At 37.4% G+C, this 19,561-nt stretch overlaps 5 protein-coding genes across 5 annotated transcripts; 3 read left to right on the top strand and 2 right to left on the bottom strand.

Moving 5' to 3' along the window:
• The first annotated feature begins 469 nt into the window (after window positions 1-469).
• EV154DRAFT_497274 (cysteinyl-tRNA synthetase) lies at window positions 470-3,387 on the top strand. The gene is made up of 4 exons (XM_051600250.1): window positions 470-746; window positions 809-1,249; window positions 1,333-1,458; window positions 1,529-3,387. Exons 1-4 carry the CDS (start codon window positions 549-551, stop codon window positions 3,173-3,175), a joined length of 2,412 nt encoding a protein of 803 aa, XP_051461284.1. The 5' UTR covers window positions 470-548; the 3' UTR covers window positions 3,176-3,387.
• On the bottom strand, window positions 3,270-4,681 carry EV154DRAFT_497269 (ribonucleoside-diphosphate reductase small chain). The gene is made up of 3 exons (XM_051600249.1): window positions 4,479-4,681; window positions 4,062-4,395; window positions 3,270-4,011 (listed from the first exon to the last, which is right to left on the bottom strand). The coding sequence occupies exons 1-3, from the start codon at window positions 4,638-4,640 to the stop codon at window positions 3,440-3,442; spliced, it is 1,068 nt and encodes a 355-aa protein (XP_051461283.1). The 5' UTR covers window positions 4,641-4,681; the 3' UTR covers window positions 3,270-3,439.
• A 1,997-nt stretch (window positions 4,682-6,678) lies between these two features.
• EV154DRAFT_497267 (acyl CoA binding protein-domain-containing protein) lies at window positions 6,679-8,736 on the top strand. The gene is made up of 6 exons (XM_051600248.1): window positions 6,679-6,877; window positions 6,932-7,017; window positions 7,099-7,183; window positions 7,247-7,394; window positions 7,461-8,296; window positions 8,381-8,736. The coding sequence occupies exons 1-6, from the start codon at window positions 6,752-6,754 to the stop codon at window positions 8,540-8,542; spliced, it is 1,443 nt and encodes a 480-aa protein (XP_051461282.1). The 5' UTR covers window positions 6,679-6,751; the 3' UTR covers window positions 8,543-8,736.
• Window positions 8,737-12,626: 3,890 nt separating this feature from the next.
• Window positions 12,627-13,888, bottom strand: EV154DRAFT_497258 (uncharacterized protein). Its single transcript, XM_051600247.1, has one exon. It carries the CDS (start codon window positions 13,850-13,852, stop codon window positions 12,770-12,772), a length of 1,083 nt encoding a protein of 360 aa, XP_051461281.1. The 5' UTR covers window positions 13,853-13,888; the 3' UTR covers window positions 12,627-12,769.
• A 2,757-nt stretch (window positions 13,889-16,645) lies between these two features.
• EV154DRAFT_599686 (acyl transferase/acyl hydrolase/lysophospholipase) lies at window positions 16,646-19,361 on the top strand. Its single transcript, XM_051607129.1, has 5 exons — window positions 16,646-17,034; window positions 17,118-17,538; window positions 17,610-18,166; window positions 18,231-18,632; window positions 18,698-19,361. Exons 1-5 carry the CDS (start codon window positions 16,669-16,671, stop codon window positions 19,226-19,228), a joined length of 2,277 nt encoding a protein of 758 aa, XP_051461280.1. The 5' UTR covers window positions 16,646-16,668; the 3' UTR covers window positions 19,229-19,361.
• The last annotated feature ends 200 nt before the right edge of the window (window positions 19,362-19,561 follow it).

Raw genomic sequence — 19,561 nt, 5'->3', positions numbered from 1 at the left:
TACCACTTCATCATCAAGGCATCATCTTTCTCATCATCGGTGTCGCCACTTGTATAGCATTTGGAATTCAACCCTTTTTTTTTTATATGTATATCAGATTCTTTTTCTATTGATAAAACAAATAGCATATGTATTGTATATTGAAAAGAAGGTTTGCATCACAATGAATGATATATATATATCACTCAACAATTATACACGGCAATTAGGTATTCTATTATGTGTGTATTGGAGTCTTCTAAACGGCACTATCAATTTAAGTTTTCCGTGTATTCAAGAACCGCCCTACAATGAAATGGGAAAAAAAAAAACTTGTGGTATGGACCATCCCATGCAGCACAGAACGTGATTTACATAAATAATAAAACATGAGAAAGTTTTAATTCAGCCAGTCTTGTTTATTAGGAAAATGAGTAGAGGTAAAGGTGTATGCATACTGAGTCATGAAATTATCTAAGCCACATCATCATCATTGTTCATAACACAAACCGTCTCTCTTTTTTTTTTTATATAAAATTATTTTTGAGTGTCTTGTTTACAAAAGATACATGCGTATTGTACCTGTTGTAACTTTATTTATACATTCTTCAAGCAAATTATTTAGACCCGTTACAACACCATTTTATCGACGTACCTTCATGTCTACCGAAGCCAGTGTTAAATCTAGACAACAACCCAAGTGGCAAGTGCCCACGGCCAAACCTGTGCCGGTATTAAAGTTCCAAAACTCGCTTACCAAAACCAAGGTAATCATATCCCCCATGCATGTCCCACTATGGGAGAGAGTTACTGATGACCTTCTAAATAGACCGAGTTTATCCCTAAAGCAGGTAGACGAGTGACATGGTATAACTGTGGACCTACAGTGTATGACGCGTCCCATATGGGTCATGCCAGAACTTACTTGACCATGGACATCATTCGTCGTGTCCTTGAAGATTATTTCAAGTACGATGTCTTGTTTGTTCAAAATGTCACGGATATTGACGACAAGATCATTTTGCGTGCTCGACAAGAGTATCTCTTCAAGGTCATGAAAGGTGAGACCACTGAATTATCCCAAAAACTCATCGAACAGACTGAGGAAGCTTGGTTGGAATACGCAGAATCCAAGCTCAAGAAATTGGATCCCTCTCTTTTCGCCTTGGCTAAGGCTAACTGGACCGATTTCGCTGCCAAAATGACCCCTGAGGAGGTTGCTAAGGCCATCATTCTTGATCCCAAGTACAAGATGAATTTCACTGCATTGGTACAGTATACAACGTCTTTTTTTTATCCATATATACATATATGAAATATCTCTCAAATTCATATGATTACATCACCTTATAGGATACATCTTATACTGCTATTCAAAATGCAAAGAGTCAGTTGGAAAAGGGCATCAAGACAAAGGAAGCCGCTCAACAACTTTTAGATGCTTCCCAAGATACACTTTCTGCGTGGTTAGATGCCAGAGTAAGTGCAAAACGAGATATATATATATATAAAAAGAGGCCACATCATGTTAAAAAAAAAGAGCAAATAGAAAGGATCAGAAGTCAATGATCCTAAAGTTTTCCGTGATCTCCCTGCTTTCTGGGAAGCCAAGTATTTCGAAGACATGGAGGCATTAAATGTACGTGCTCCCGATATTCAAACTAGAGTCAGTGAATATATTCCCGAGATCATCGAGTATGTTCAAAAGATTATTGATAATGGATACGCATATGCTGCTGATGGATCAGTCTACTTTGACACCTCTCGTTATGATGGCCATGCCGGTCATCATTATGCCAAGCTTGAGCCTTGGTCCAAGGGCGATACCGAATTGATTGAGGATGGTGAAGGATCTTTGGGTAGCAAGCTTGAAGGTAAGAAAAGTCCTAGTGATTTTGCCTTATGGAAGACATCCAAGCCTGGAGAGCCCGTATGGGATTCCCCTTGGTCTCAGGGACGTCCTGGCTGGCACATTGAGTGTTCCGTGATGGCGGGTGCAGTCCTTGGCGATAACATGGATATCCATTCGGGAGGTGTTGATTTAGCTTTCCCCCATCATGATAATGAAATTGCTCAAGCGGAAGCTCATTACGACTGTCACCAATGGGTGAATTATTTCTTGCATGCTGGTCATCTTCATGTGGAAGGACAAAAGATGAGTAAGAGTTTAAAGAATTTCATTACCATCAGTGAAGCACTTCAAACCTATACCGCACGTCAACTTCGTCTCTTCTTCTTGTTACACCAATGGGACGCCAAGATGGATTTCAAAAAATCGCGTATGCACGAAACGGTCATGTTGGAACAAACCATCAAGAACTTTTTCGATAATACAAAGGCGCTTGTTAACAAGGTTCAAAATGACGGCTCTCGTGGTGCCACACCTTTACCTGATGGTGGTATTACGCATCGTTACAGAGAAGCTGAAAAGGAGTTGCTCACCATTTTGCAAAATAAGCAAGATAGTGTGCACGCTGCTCTTTGTGACTCCATCAACACTCCCAAGGTCATGGACGAAGTGTTGGATATGGTCAATGTGACCAACAAGTACATGACAGCTGCTGGTGCCAAGGGAGTCAATATCCTTCTTTTGAACAAGGTGGCTAAATGGATCACTTCCTTGATGAAGATCTTTGGTGTTGCTGACAGCGGTGTTGAGATTGGATTTGGTGCTGCTACAGGACAAGCCGGTGGTAACACGGAAGAGATCTTGATGCCTTACCTCCAAACACTCTCAACTTTCAGAGATCAAGTGCGTATTGGTGCACGTAACAAGGTGGAACATACCGAATTCTTAAAGATGTGTGATGATCTCCGCGATAACCAGCTGGTCGAATTGAGTGTGTCCTTGGACGACCAAGAAGATGGCATTGCCCTTGTGAAACTGGTTCCCCGTGAAGAGCTTATTCAAGCGCGTGAAAAGAAGTTGGCGATGGCTGCTGAAAAGGAAGCCAAGAAGGCAGCTGCTGCTGCTGAGCGTGAACGTAAGCGATTGGAGAAGCTTGAGAAGGGTAAGGTCGCACCTGGTGATATGTTTAAGAGCTCAGAAGAGTTCTCCAAGTTTGATGAGGCTGGTTTCCCTACCCATACAAAAGATGGTGAAGAAATCACCAAGAGTAGAAAAAAGAAGGCTCAAAAGGAGTGGGATATGCAAAAGAAACTTCATGAAGAATATCTCAAAGAATTCAAGGCCTAGATTATTATTAATTAATTAAAAAATGACTATCTTTTTTTTGTTTTTGTATTTATTTATTTTGCTGCAAATCAATGAAAATTAAAAGAGATTTATGGTGTGTGTGTGTGTGTGTGTGTGTGTAAGAGAAGGGGGGGAGAAGATTTTATTTTTCATAAAAGAAAAAGAAAAGGGAATAGTGAAGATATATACATAATGATTTTTTTGTGTGTGTTTTATGAAGGTTTTTTTTGTTTCTAGATTTTTAAAAAAAAAAGGTTAACATTTTTAGAAATCAGCATCCAAAGTGAAGGTCTTTTCAACAGGAGTCTTGTTCATGACACCAGCACGTTGATAATCAGAGACACGCTTCTCAAAGAAGTTGGTCTTTCCTTGAAGAGAGATCATGTCCATGAAATCGAAGGGGTTAGATACATTGTAGATCTTATCGAAACCGAGAGCAACCATCAATCTGTCGGCGACGAATTCAATGTATTGGCACATCAACTTGGAGTTCATGCCGATAAGGTTAACGGGCAAAGCGTCGGTCAAGAACTCTTGTTCGATACCAACAGCTTCAACAATGATGGTCTTGATACGTTCTTGGCTGGGTTGTTTACGAATGTGGGTGAATAGAAGACAGGCAAAGTCGGTGTGAAGACCTTCATCACGAGAGATAAGTTCGTTACTGAAAGTCAAACCAGGCATAAGACCACGCTTCTTGAGCCAAAAGATGGAAGCAAAAGAACCAGAGAAGAAGATACCTTCAACAGCAGCAAAGGCTACCAATCTTTCGGCAAAAGAATCGTTGCCGGAAATCCATTTGAATGCCCAATCAGCCTTCTTCTTGATACAAGGAACTATTATTTAATTAATATACATGTACAACGCAGATTTAGAAATAACTTACTGGTTTCAATAGCATCGAAAAGCATTTCCTTTTCGACAGTGTCCTTGATGTAGGTATCAATCAAGAGACTGTAAGTTTCAGCATGAATGTTTTCAATAGCCATTTGGAAACCATAGAAACACTTGGCCTCAGGGATCTTTACTTCGTCACAAAAGTTTTGGACCAAGTTTTCATTGACAACACCATCGGCACTGGCAAAGAAAGCCAATACACGAGAGATGAAGAATCTCTCCTTATCATTCATCTTTGTTTCCCAATCGTGTTGATCCTTGGACAAATCAATTTCTTCGGCAGTCCAGAAAGAGGCTTCAGCCTTTTTGTAAAATTGCCAAATCTATTATGGAAAAAAGATAGTGTTAGTTTTGGTTTAATTTTAAAAAGACGTGTTTATAGAATGTATTGGGGGCGGGGTCATACCTCATGATATTTAATAGGGAATAAACAGAAACGTCTTGTGCTGTCTTTAAGAATCTCTTCAACTTCTTCACCTTCAGTGACATCATTCAACTTTTTAATCTCTACATTGTCAACTGACAACTTGGATAACTGAGCAGTGGTGGTATCAATAGTAGCAGCCATTAGAAGAAAGAGTCAAGTGTTTCTTGTTTATAAAGTAGAATAAAGAAGGGTGAGGGAAAGGAATTTCTTTATAATTCCTCATCTTATTTATAGATTTTTTTTTTCTTTTTTTTTACGTGACTGATTAAAAGAAAAAAAAATTTTGGTGTCGCGTTTTTCCTTTTTTTTTCCACTTAATTATAAATTGGACGTGTTGTTTGGAACGCGGTTTTTTTTATTCTATTTTTCAATTTCAGTTTCCGTGTACCACATCGCTCAAATTACTAATAAAATGTGAATTACCAACACCGAGAGATATATCATATCGTATAAAGGAAGAAGCTTTTGTTCTTTTCTTTTGTCAAGTTATTTTCTGTTATTTTTTTGTTATTTTCTGCTTACTTTTTCATTAGTAAGATTACAAATGCAATGTCCGCGCCTTTACATTTAGTCTACGCAAAAAAAAAACCCCCGCAGGTATTGTTACGTCTCATTGTTCTCTATACCCTCAAGTTGTCAATGAGGTTACCTTGGTGAGACATCTGTCTGAACCATGGCAAGAAGGGGGGTAACCAGGATACGAGATGAATGGGAGGGATGCGGGTTTTACTTTTACTTTTTCTTTTTTTTTAACTGCGGATGGCACTATCTTCATTTATCCGCACCAATCATGCAAATTTAAGGAGAGTCTTTTTCGAACAAACACGCGAACACGCGTTTTAGGAAAAGATTGAATTTTCTTGATATCTCTGTTGCCGATCTAAACAAGAACCCATGTGGTCACACGCACGTACGCACACAGTATCTCACTTTTTTTTTTTTTTTTTTTTTTTTTTTAATAATATAATCTAGATTTAAAAGATAATAGTATGGGGTTCGTAGTATGAAAGGAAATCTAAGATTAATTGCGGAAACCTAATGTTCTTTTTGTGAAGGAAAGAATCTGATAACAAACAAAGAAGACTAGTTTCATAATAGTTGGGTTTAAATGTTAATCTATCCAATACATTTTGTGATGGTATATTTAGAATCATTGGAGTCACACTCCTTTAGTCTGCTAGACTATTCCGCAAACATACATAGTGTAGGACTCGTTTACACAAAAAAAAAGACAAGACTCGCTCATAGGCGGATGAATTCGTCGAGACTGTAAACAGGAGAGACAAGGAATGTTTATCTTCATAAACATTGTATGCATAGATAAATAAACATGGCTTTTGGTAGATCCCCCACCCCAGTGACCCTTTTATCTTGAAATCCTTGTAACTCTTTTTTAAACAGGTCATTGTTTACAGAGTCATAGACCATTTTTAGCGGCTTTATTTATGTATCTCTTAGCAAGTTACGCAAACTATTTTTCCAATGGTCGCTATTTCACAAATTGATACTATTGTCTATAATATCTCTCAGCATAAATACCGGTATCCAATCTAAACCGATATTTTTAATCGTACCGTACTCTATCATACATTTATATATATTTTTATTATGAAGGACACTGTATCAGTGGGTCTTTTGCGTTATAAAATTATCAGGGTAACCGATGTCTTTTTTTTTTCATGCGGTTGCTCAAATAAGGACAGTTCCCGGCAAAGGAAGTGTCCTTTGCTGAGTAAAATATAGTTTTTTTTTTGCCACAGACCCCTCATATAACTATTTTATGGCCTGACTTGGGACAATACGGAGTGTAACTACTTTTATGTACATATAAGCGAAATTAATGAACTACATTGTATGTTTACGCATGCTTTCTTCATTGATGTTTACATTGAGTGATTACTTTTAATCAGAATTCTTGATTTGTGAGATAAAATGCTCCTTTTATAGTCGGTTGAGTAACATCAAAAGTGCATGATTATAGAATGGGTTTAATGATTTCAGCCATGTAAAAAGAATACATCATTCTAATTATTTTGTTTCCGATAAATGAAGGGCGAATCCGATTATTTTTATATCAAATCAGATTATGACAATGCCAGTACAAAAAAAAAAAAAAAAAGACTGTGAAAATAAAATAATAAATTCACGTGTAACATGGACAAGAAAATAGGGCAGTACATGTGATTTTCTCTTTCTCTCTTCTTTTTCTTTGGTCCTTTTTTTCTTTCTTTCTTTTTTACGTGTTTTCAGTCATGGCCAACATTCCACCTCATTATACTGATCGATTCATAGTACAACGATATAACAAGGCGTTACACTTTGTTCAACATTTACCTGCGACTTCCAACTTTCAGCCGACAAAGAGTCAAAAATTAGAAGTAAATCATGATATGTGTAGTTTTTTCTTGCTCGTATTAAGAAATGATTTATAGTTATATTCACTTTATAAGCAAGTATCGCAAGGCGATATTAATACACAAAGACCTGGTTTATTTGATGTAGTCGGTCGAGCCAAATGGTATGTTACGGACAAAAAAAGAAGACACAAACATGGTCACTTAGAAAAAAGGGGGGCCAACCGATTTTTTTAATCACATAGGGATGCCTGGAAAAAGTTAGAGGGTATTTCGGTGTTGGAAGCAAGGCACATTTACGTTGAAGCACTTTTACGAGTGGCAGCCGAGGTTTGTAAGGCACTTTTTTTAATAAAAGCATCAAATGTCAATTTAGAATTTTTCCTTCATTAGGCATATAAAAAGAATTTAGGCCGAGAAGAAGCACAACAGATCATCCACACATTTGCCATCATGAGACCCTCAGGCGATGATGATAGTGATGATCTTGACACGGACGATACTTCGAATCAAGAAGATGATGATGAAGAGGAAGATGAGGGTGAGAAAAATAGAAAATCTGCCTTTTGAAATGAAACCAAGAAAATAACATGTGGCCTTGTATTAGACTCAAGTAATGCAGAAGAACAAGCATATCTTCGAGCTATCGAAAGTAGTAATAGCTCAACACAGCCCCAAGCGCAAGACCGGTATAAATTAACATCACCCGTTTTATCAAGATACAATCGACCTTCTTCAGTGGCATCTGTACAAACAATGGTGACTGCGCCAACAAGTATGCGACCCCCTTCCGTAGCGACCAGCACACGATCCAGCAGCCGACGTACTGAGAAAAGACCCTATCAGATGACAGATTCACGGGTGTCACCTATCCAAGATAGTTTTAATGAAGAAGAGCTTGATAACAGTGTGAATCCTTGGCAACATCTTTCAGTCAATGATCAACGCAATGGTGGAAGCAGTCATAGTATAGAGCATCCACTTCAGACGTCCAAAAGAACACCTCAATTAAGACTACCTTCACCCATGTATCATCGCCAACAACAACAACAACAACAGCAACAACAACAGCAACAAAGGCTGGGCTCTTTAGGGTCGCCACCCCTTTATCCCCAACTTGTGAATAGACCCAATTCAAGTGCTTCATCATCTGTTACTGCAACACCCCAATATAATATGCTGAGAGAACAGAACGTGTATACACCTTCAGATTCAAGGTCAGTTAGTCGAAGTCAGTATACTTCAGTTGCCTTGGGACCTGCTACGAAACGTGCCTTAGAATCCTTACAGCAAGAGATTATTGCGCTAAATGATCGCATAGATGATTTACGAAAAGAGTTGGTGGAAAGGGACAAACAACGAGTTGTGAAAAAGAAATCGGACGATGAAGTAAATGAAGAAGAGTCGGCCGATATGGATGACGGATGGAAATGGGTGATAAAGGTACCCAATTTTTTTATTATTATTTTTTGGGTGTGTTTTTTTAAAGAAAGTGACACTAAATTGTCTTGTTTTGTCTTGTTTTAGGCAGCCGTTAAATATGCTGGGGTAAATCTGATGACAGGACTTTTACTGTTTTTCATCCTTTATAAAAGTGGGAGTCCCATTGCTTATGCTGTATTGAAACAAACTGGTAAATACTGGCATACATTCAAACTTCGAGTGTTGATAAGCAACATGGTGGTTTAAATAAAATTATTTCGAATCAAACTACTGTTTTTTGAATATGAGTTTGCGTTGAGATAAAAATTAATTTGCGCTGACATTAAAAGAATATTTACGTCAAGGTAAAAATAGTTTTGCGTTGCTTAGTAATAAATTTTGCGCCAAGAGATTAGAAAAAAAAATATAAAATAACCTAAAATATCGCAAAGGTTTCGACTCCTTTTTTCTTTTATTTAGTTTAAATATTAGAAAAAACATGCAAAGCGTTAGTGAATTTATCACTAATAGTGAAATTATTTCAGATAACGATATGGACACTTCATCTGACGATCATATGGAAGATGACGAGCAGGAAGAAATGGAAATTGAGCATTTCAGTTTGAGCGAAGAATGGATGGAGAAAATAAGACGAATTGGGAATGATTCTCTATCATATGTACGTGAATATATGGAAGTAGATTCAATAGAGGAAGAGAATGAAGATTTTTTTGAAGATGCTTTTCTCTTCGCAGAGTCAATGCCATTGAGAAAAAGACATACAGCTTTGAATGTTAAAACAAGAGGTTCTTACAGAAAATATACTCCTAAACAAGTTGAAAAACTCTTCGACTTAATAATCGAAGAAGGATTCACGACAAAAGCTGCAGCTTTAGCCACTGGGATTAATGTACGCACTGCCCAGAATTACGTTAAAACTTATAACAATGATCCTGAGAGACGACTTCCAGGATCTTATTCTAAACCTCGTGGAAGACCTCGTAATAAGTTGACTGAGGAGCATTCTAAATTTCTAGTTGACTATATCGAAAAGAATACCACTGCTATATTAGATGAGTTAAAGTTAAAACTTTGTGAGAAATTTGAGGGTTTGAAAATCTCTATTTCTGCCATCCACAAACATTTAGTACATAAGCATAACATTACGTTAAAGAAACTTGAAAAAATACCAGCAGCAAGAAATTCTGACAGAGTAATAGCATTACGAAAAGCGATTGTTGAACAATATAAGAGTGATGCAGATATGGATTTTTCTAAGAATTGTGTTTTTATCGATGAAGCAGGTTTCAATTTGCATACGCAAAGAAACCACGGCCGTTCATTAAAAGGCACACCTGCAAAGGGCACTGTACCAACTGGAAAAGGTGTGACATTTACAATTTTAGGTGCAATTTCTCAAGCAGGTATCATAAATATTGGAGTTAAAAAACCAGAATCAGCTTCTTCTAAAAAAAGAAGGGCAGATGGTAAGGAAGTAAAAATCAATGGCAAAGTTGGGACAAGAAGTGAGCACTTTTTGGCTTATCTAAACAACGTAATGGATACACTAGATAAAAATAATATAAAGGGGCAGTATATTGTTATGGATAATGCACCTATTCATAAGCCAAAAGTAATCAAAGCATTGATCGAAGAACGAGGACATAAGTGCATATATTTGCCACCATATTCTCCTTTCTTGAATCCAATCGAGGAATTTTGGTCAAAAGTAAAAGCTGGTGTTAGAAGAACACCATTGACGACAGATGATCGTCTCACAGATCGTATATGTGAATCGGCTGGAAAAGTAACAAAAAAAGATTGTGAAGGATGGATTAAGCATTCAATGTCATTTTTCCAGAAGTGTTTGAATGAGGAAAGAAATCTTTAAAATAGTCAGTAGGAGTGCAGCTTTCAACAGACGCACTCTGAATGCTCACTGAGATTTTAACATCATGAAACAAGTACAGCGACTCCGCCCCCAAAGTTCGTTTTCCAATTTTATAAATTCGCTTTTTTCGCAGCCCAAAGTTCGCTTTTTGATTGGTCAAGGTTCGTTTTTGTAAATCATCCAACGTCGCCTAAAGTGTTACGTCATAAATTTAAAAAGTCACAAGTTTCCACCAAAAAAAAAACCCAGGGTGTTTCGGTTTCGTTCAGGTTTCGCTCAGGTTTCGCTCAGGTTTCGCTCAGGTTTCGGTTTCGTTCAGGTTTCGCTCAGGTTTCGGTTTCGTTCAGGTTTCGCTCAGGTTTCGGTTTCGTTCAGGTTTCGCTCAGGTTTCGGTTTCGTTCAGGTTTCGCTCAGGTTTCGCTCAGGTTTCGCTCAGGTTTCGCTCAGGTTTCGGTTTCGCTCAGGTTTCGGTTTCGTTCAGGTTTCGCTCAGGTTTCGGTTTCGTTCAGGTTTCGCTCAGGTTTCGCTCAGGTTTCGCTCAGGTTTCGCTCAGGTTTCGCTCAGGTTTCGCTCAGGTTTCGGTTTCGTTCAGGTTTCGCTCAGGTTTCGGTTTCGTTCAGGTTTCGCTCAGGTTTCGCTCAGGTTTCGCTCGCTCAGGTTTCGTTCAAATTTGCTGGACTTTTTTTTTTTTTTTTTTTGCTTCATTGATTTTGTGAATCATGGATTGCAGAGGTAAGTAGGCTATCACTTCAAAAAATTGCTTATTTACACCATTTTTTAGTTTTAAATATTATTCAAAATTTGGATTTTATCAATCTTATTACCCAATCAGTTTTGAATGAAGATGACCGCAATCTCGTACTTACATCAGCGGAATTATTAGCTGATGATTTTCATTTGATTCTTTATTTATCTGAATCGCACGCAATTCTTTTGGGAATTCAGCCAAATGTTACAAGAATGTCGTTGAAACAAGCAATTGGGAAATCCTTGAGAGTGTTTGAGCAATATAAAATTCAACCCTCTGTATTTATTCTTTGTACCAATACTATTTTTCCGTCACTACAGCCATTATTATCTTCCACTTCACAGAATTCTCATTGGCAGATAACAAAGTGTACTATGTGGGCAGAAAAGTTTGTAATTATCTCCAATGATGCTACTTTTCTCCAAGATGCCGAAGCTTGCAAGCACCTTGATCCTCTTGTGGTACTTGCAATATATTTTTCTGGTGATGAAAATCAAATAGAGAAGTTGCTAAATGTTGGCAACACCACTATGCAATTTATGCATAGCATTCAATAAAGTGATATCTATTTTAATAATTCTTAAATGCTTGTTTTCATTGTCCATACCGAACCACATGTGAAATGTTTTTGTAATCAGCGATTTAATTCTCACCGAATATCATAGTTCACGAAAGAAAAAAAAGAGCACAGCAGCAAACCATGTTCAAAATAATAGGCAGAAAGTAATTAAAATCTGCGGTTGACATTTTTTTTCAATCAAATATAAGATAATCCTTTATTTACTACATGTTGTATTCATACCAGTATTATCATAGTAGCTTACTATATAATGGTAATGCAATACATCTTTTAATTAAGACACTGCATATTCTCAAGGCTGTGTTATTAGTATAACTGTTGGATCACAAAGATAGACATATTGTACACTAAGGATCATAGGTTGTATAACCTGATTATACATATTTAAACTCAATCATATTTATAAACAATGGACATATTAAGTATAATAAAGAACAATCTCTTTTTTGTTTGAATCTGATAAATTATAGTCTTTATTATTATTATTTGATTTGAACAAGAATATAACACTACATAAACTGCTCTGGTAATTATATCATTTGGTGATCTTCAATCATGAATGTTCCGTATTATTCAGTTGAGAAAATAAAACTTGTTGCTTAGAAGATATTGTGGCAAAAATTGGGTACTTTTGCACTGAAAAAAATATGTATAAAAAAAAACAAGAGATAAATAAGATTAAAACTGTGGATAAGACAAAGATGCAGTGTCTTTATTAGTAATACATCATACATTCGTTTAATTATAGGATACTCTCGATTGAACATGTTATACTATAACATACAAACCAATCATTTATTATTTAACCATCGTTTAGCCGATTCGTCACTACATTATTATTTTAACAGAACTTTATTTGATCGATCTTATCTCACTGTAACTGAATTATACTTGAATAACAGTTACATACTTCCATTGGACCATCACCTTATCAGATATATAACTCAGTTGATATCGGTTTATCCTAATAACTACTCTATCTACCCTTATACAAAGCCACAATTATAATTGTTAATAAAAAAGACACTTAAGTGTCTGGTACTTTTCTAGCCTCCTTTATTTTAAGTTGTATTTGTGTTTACGGACATCACTATATACAGTTACAAATGCTATGCATTACTACATAGAGCTGTAAGGTGTCAAGCAAGTACCTAATTGGAATTACACACAAAGCGAATGCATGTGCACATCGTATCTGATATGACACTGTGCCCCTATGATCTGATATTTAACAAATACTTTATTTATTCCATATACTATATAAGCATCCTGTATTTACTGACATTTTTTTTTTTGTTGGTTTATGTACTTATTGAATTGATTACGAAGAACATCCGCACTTTTGTATTTAAATAATTTTAATTCAATTCCTTTAGAATAACATGCTGACCAATCCATTCTTTTAAACCCTTTTTGCATCCTAGTATGCTTATAATTTTCAACAAATATCATACCTCGTTCATATGGAGTGACCGATTCTAGCGTAAAGTCAATATTTTCACTAATTGTAGGGTCTGCTGCTGCTGTTGTTGTTGCTGTTGCTATTGCTGTTGAGATATTAGTAGGGATAGAGGAGGGCTCGAGATTCACATCAGTGTATTTCCTTTTCATTGCGTAGTTTTGTGATTGTAAATTCTTGATGGCTTTGGCAACTGTTTTGGATGATGAATTTTGGTCAATAAGTTCCAATATTTTGGTATGTTCGTGATCTTGGGTATCCAGTACTTGTGCCAAAATATCGGTAATATGCTGATCTCCAAGACGATTTTGATGAAAATGTGACACCAAAGTGTACAAATATTGCATAGTTGGATCATCTTGGTAAAGTGAACAATTTTTTGTAAGTTCCCGGCTGGTCAGAAATAAAGTAAGAGCAATGAATGGATTCAAAGGCATGGTATCAGTATACTCTAGGACGCGTCTTTTACATACAATCAGGCAATTACAAGCCCAACCTGTAGAAGGGAAGTCATAGCAAGCAGGAATATCGCTGGTCTTTACTTCTTTGGCAACAGAATCAGATAAGGTATCAGTACATATGATTAGAACAATAGGGTCCAATTTATGTCTATTAAAAGCTTCAAGACTGTAATTTATGACTCTCTTCATAAACAATCTGTTAACGGTATGTTGAATTTCTATGATTATTGGGGGAAGGTTCAATACTGATGACTTTGCTTCTAGGACAACATCTGAGCGAGTGCCGTTATTCCACTCAGGATTCCCTACTAGGTAATCATTTTGTGTATTTGACAGAGTAGTTGTAATAATGTTGGTGATTTTAGGATCGTGGATGATGGCTTTTGACATTAAATCACTTCCAGGACGCAACAACTTGGGAAGAACGAATAAACTCATTTTAAATCGAAACCTGAGCGAAACCTGAACGAAACCGAAACCTGAGCGAAACCGAAACCTGAGCGAAACCTGAGCGAAACCTGAGCGAAACCTGAACGAAACCGAAACCTGAGCGAAACCTGAACGAAACCGAAACCTGAGCGAAACCTGAACGAAACCGAAACCTGAGCGAAACCTGAGCGAAACCTGAGCGAAACCTGAGCGAAACCTGAGCGAAACCTGAGCGAAACCTGAACGAAACCGAAACCTGAGCGAAACCTGAACGAAACCGAAACCTGAGCGAAACCTGAACGAAACCGAAACCTGAGCGAAACCTGAGCGAAACCTGAGCGAAACCTGAGCGAAACCTGAGCGAAACCTGAGCGAAACCTGAGCGAAACCTGAGCGAAACCTGAACGAAACCGAAACCTGAGCGAAACCTGAACGAAACCGAAACCTGAACGAAACCGAAACCTGAGCGAAACCTGAACGAAACCGAAACCTGAGCGAAACCTGAGCGAAACCTGAGCGAAACCTGAACGAAACCGAAACACCCTGGGTTTTTTTTTTGGTGGAAACTTGTGACTTTTTAAATTTATGACGTAACACTTTAGGCGACGTTGGATGATTTACAAAAACGAACCTTGACCAATCAAAAAGCGAACTTTGGGCTGCGAAAAAAGCGAATTTATAAAATTGGAAAACGAACTTTGGGGGCGGAGTCGCTGTACTTGTTTCATGATGTTAAAATCTCAGTGAGCATTCAGAGTGCGTCTGTTGAAAGCTGCACTCCTACTGACTATTTTAAAGATTTCTTTCCTCATTCAAACACTTCTGGAAAAATGACATTGAATGCTTAATCCATCCTTCACAATCTTTTTTTGTTACTTTTCCAGCCGATTCACATATACGATCTGTGAGACGATCATCTGTCGTCAATGGTGTTCTTCTAACACCAGCTTTTACTTTTGACCAAAATTCCTCGATTGGATTCAAGAAAGGAGAATATGGTGGCAAATATATGCACTTATGTCCTCGTTCTTCGATCAATGCTTTGATTACTTTTGGCTTATGAATAGGTGCATTATCCATAACAATATACTGCCCCTTTATATTATTTTTATCTAGTGTATCCATTACGTTGTTTAGATAAGCCAAAAAGTGCTCACTTCTTGTCCCAACTTTGCCATTGATTTTTACTTCCTTACCATCTGCCCTTCTTTTTTTAGAAGAAGCTGATTCTGGTTTTTTAACTCCAATATTTATGATACCTGCTTGAGAAATTGCACCTAAAATTGTAAATGTCACACCTTTTCCAGTTGGTACAGTGCCCTTTGCAGGTGTGCCTTTTAATGAACGGCCGTGGTTTCTTTGCGTATGCAAATTGAAACCTGCTTCATCGATAAAAACACAATTCTTAGAAAAATCCATATCTGCATCACTCTTATATTGTTCAACAATCGCTTTTCGTAATGCTATTACTCTGTCAGAATTTCTTGCTGCTGGTATTTTTTCAAGTTTCTTTAACGTAATGTTATGCTTATGTACTAAATGTTTGTGGATGGCAGAAATAGAGATTTTCAAACCCTCAAATTTCTCACAAAGTTTTAACTTTAACTCATCTAATATAGCAGTGGTATTCTTTTCGATATAGTCAACTAGAAATTTAGAATGCTCCTCAGTCAACTTATTACGAGGTCTTCCACGAGGTTTAGAATAAGATCCTGGAAGTCGTCTCTCAGGATCATTGTTATAAGTTTTAACGTAATTCTGGGCAGTGCGTACATTAATCCCAGTGGCTAAAGCTGCAGCTTTTGTCGTGAATCCTTCTTCGATTATTAAGTCGAAGAGTTTTTCAACTTGTTTAGGAGTATATTTTCTGTAAGAACCTCTTGTTTTAACATTCAAAGCTGTATGTCTTTTTCTCAATGGCATTGACTCTGCGAAGAGAAAAGCATCTTCAAAAAAATCTTCATTCTCTTCCTCTATTGAATCTACTTCCATATATTCACGTACATATGATAGAGAATCATTCCCAATTCGTCTTATTTTCTCCATCCATTCTTCGCTCAAACTGAAATGCTCAATTTCCATTTCTTCCTGCTCGTCATCTTCCATATGATCGTCAGATGAAGTGTCCATATCGTTATCTGAAATAATTTCACTATTAGTGATAAATTCACTAACGCTTTGCATGTTTTTTCTAATATTTAAACTAAATAAAAGAAAAAAGGAGTCGAAACCTTTGCGATATTTTAGGTTATTTTATATTTTTTTTTCTAATCTCTTGGCGCAAAATTTATTACTAAGCAACGCAAAACTATTTTTACCTTGACGTAAATATTCTTTTAATGTCAGCGCAAATTAATTTTTATCTCAACGCAAACTCATATTCAAAAAACAGTAGTATGTGTGTGTCTGGTTTGTAGTAGGAATCATGGGGTCACACTGTCAAAAAAAAAAATCTTTCCCCCGTATCACTATTTTTATTACCCCCAAAAGAAAAAATAGGGTTAAAATAACAACAACAAACGATGGGGAGGATGAGAAAGGTCATCTGAACGATTAAAATCACCGCCATGTTTGTTGCATTAAATAAGACCACTTTTTCGTTATTTCTATTTCTTTAATTTCATGTGCTAGATTGCTTGGATTACCCCCAATTTTGGGCTGTACTTTGAAGATCTGGCCAATAATGTTATTACATCATCCACAAGTCACACAGGCTGAGATTGAACCTATTTCCTATAATATATGGTATTTAGGTTTATTTTTTTATTTTTTCTTTCCTTTTCTTGCATTAAAACTTTCCTTATAAACCCCCTAACTCGTTTATAATGGCTATAAAGAATTCAGATAAAGCGGTTAGAAAGACAACAAACACATGTGTAACCACTGCTGATGATTCAGGCACTCGGTGTTTGGACGATAAAGAATATAACAAGCACCAAAACCCTTTGGATGTTGAATACGTCAATGAGATCCACGTCAAGGATTTCACTAGAGCACTCGAATACGATCCTATCACTACAGAAACAAATCCGGAACAGATCTCCGCTTGGACAGATGCTTTACCCACTCCCAGATCCACCTCTACACCCATCAAAGCCAAGTCGAAAAGATCCACAAGGAGGAAATTAGCGGAACAAGAAGCCGCTACACCAAAAGGGTTCACACATACACTAGTGCAGTATCCACTCATCGTAAGTTGCCAGTCTAATTTTTTTTTTTTTTTGGTTGCTAGTTTTTTTTTTTTTCATTAAATAGCTCCATTTTATATGTATAGTTTGTGATTGGGTTCATCATGTTTTTTGAATTGATGGCCTACATCTCTTTACGGCTACTTGTGCGTTTATGGGAAAATCTATTTAGTTGGCGAGGAAGGAAAAGAAAGCTTCGTGCACAGTTGCGTGCATCTAACTCGTATAAAGAATGGTGCGAGGCAGCCGATGCGTTGGACAAATATATGCACAAGGATGACTGGAAAAAGACGATCCCTTATGCATTCTACGATTATCGATTATTGCAAAAGGTCGTCAAGCATTTGAAAATGTATCGCCAGGGAGACACCATGGAGGATGCCACAAAACTGATGGATGTCTTGTATGTTTGTTTGAAACAAAATTTCGCTGGTATTGAGAATGCGAAGCTATACAGTAATACTTATCTGGGAACAAAAAGATTAGTGGAAGAATACGTTGAAGAAGGTATATATATATATATATATATAAAAGAGGGGAGCTTCATTGGGCTTCTTGTATTAACACTTTCTTTAAAGTCACCCGTTCGATTGAAGCATTGGCGAACAACAGACATATCACACCCGAAGAAAAACGTCTCGCGTTCAAGTTGTATTCTAAAAATTATGGACGTACGGCGTTTTGTTTGTCAGGAGGTGCAGGTTTCGGATATTATCATTTGGGTGTGATTAGAGCTTTATTGGATCGTGGATTATTGCCTTCGATTATCACTGGTACTTCAGCGGGGTCGCTGATGGGCGCTATTGTTTGTACTCGTACGGATGAAGAATTGAACGAGATCTTGAGCCCTGATTTGGCTAAAAGAATCAATGTGTGTCAAGGCTCTTGGGCTTCCAAAATCACACATTTGGTCACTACCGGTGCTTTGTTTGATACAGAACAGTGGTGTCGTGAAGCAATGTGGTTTTGTAAAGGATCGCTTACTTTTAAAGAAGCATATGAAAGAACAGGCCGCATATTTAATGTATCCGTCATTCCATATGATCCCCATTCACCACCCAAGCTACTAAATTATCTTACCGCGCCTGACTGTGTTATTTGGAGTGCTGTAATTGCTTCAGCTGCTATTCCTGGTGTAAGTGTGTCCTATAATGTTCTCTCTCGATTTAGTCATGTTAATTTTTTCTTATCTTCGATAGATTTTAAATCCCGTTGTGCTTATGCAGAAAAAGCGAGGCACAGACCATCTGGTTCCTTACAATTACGGCCACAAATTCAAGGATGGAAGTCTTAGTACAGATATTCCTACACTTGCATTAAACACGCAATTCAATGTGAATTATACGGTTGTCAGCCAAGTGAACCCTCATGTCCATGTCTTTTTTTATGCAAATCAAGGTAGTCCTGGCCGACCCGTTACTCATCTCGAAGGACGTGGATGGCGAGGTGGTTTCTTAGCTTCGACCATTGAGCAAATGTTGAAACTGGATTTAGCAAAATGGCTCAAGGTTCTCCGACATTTAAAACTGTTACCCAAGTTCAACGATCAGGATTGGAGTTCGGTATGGCTTCAAAAGTTTGATGGCAATGTCACTATTTTGGTAAGAAAAAAAAAGCTTTACAAGAGATTCAGTGTAGGAAGACTAACTTCATTTGTAATTGTTAGCCTAAATCCGATATCACAGACTGGTTTTATACGATTGCAGACCCTGGAGCGGATCGACTCAAGAAATTGATGATTGCTGGTCAAATCCGTACCTGGCCTAAAATTTCCATGATTTCGAATCGTATGCGTATCGAATCCTCCATCGAGAAAGTGCGACGTTCATTGCGCCACAAGTCCTCTAGCGTGCGTAGCCGTGTCAGTAGTCGATCCGAGCCCGAGCTTGTCAAATTAACACAACACCTTGAAAGTCAAGATCTGGTTAATAGCGTGATTGATCATGGTCATCATAGCGATGCAGGAAGTGGCGACGAGTTAATTTTCTTGACACGTCGTCGTGTCAGTATGCCTGATGGATCGTTTAGTAATTTAGAGGAGAAAGACTTTTTCAAAGAACAACATCGTAGAAGGAAATTCATGGCTCAGTTTAATGACTCACTGGTCAATGGTACCAAGACGAATAAGCCTTCTTCCCTGTTTGTTGATTCGGATTCGGATTCTCACATCACCCCGCCAAGTTCGCCTGAAGTCTAAGTCGCTATTATCCTCTTCTTTTTTTTTATTGTATTCCCCCCATTCACTCATTGATAGGCTTGTCCTGTCTTTCATACACCCCCCTCATTCTTTTAAATAATAAAAAAACGAAAGCTTTTATGATGACCTCCCCTCACAAAAAGGACACTCTTTATTACTGACATATAACATGTCTGCTGAAAACAATGACACAGTTAGTGCATCGCGTGACACGGCGTATCATACCCAATTTTAAAGAGATAAATATTTTCTTGTTAAAACTAGCTCATTCAACTAGTCGCAATGTTTACTTAAATCTCACCCATTTTAGCTAAATATTAGTTGTACACATAT

The sequence above is a fragment of the Mucor mucedo genome (genome assembly GCF_025094135.1).
Source record: "Mucor mucedo strain NRRL 3635 chromosome Unknown EV154scaffold_14, whole genome shotgun sequence".
Taxonomy (NCBI): Eukaryota; Fungi; Mucoromycota; class Mucoromycetes; order Mucorales; family Mucoraceae; genus Mucor; species Mucor mucedo.
Note: the sequence above shows the minus strand (reverse complement) of the source record. Positions and strands in the feature narration are given on the sequence as shown.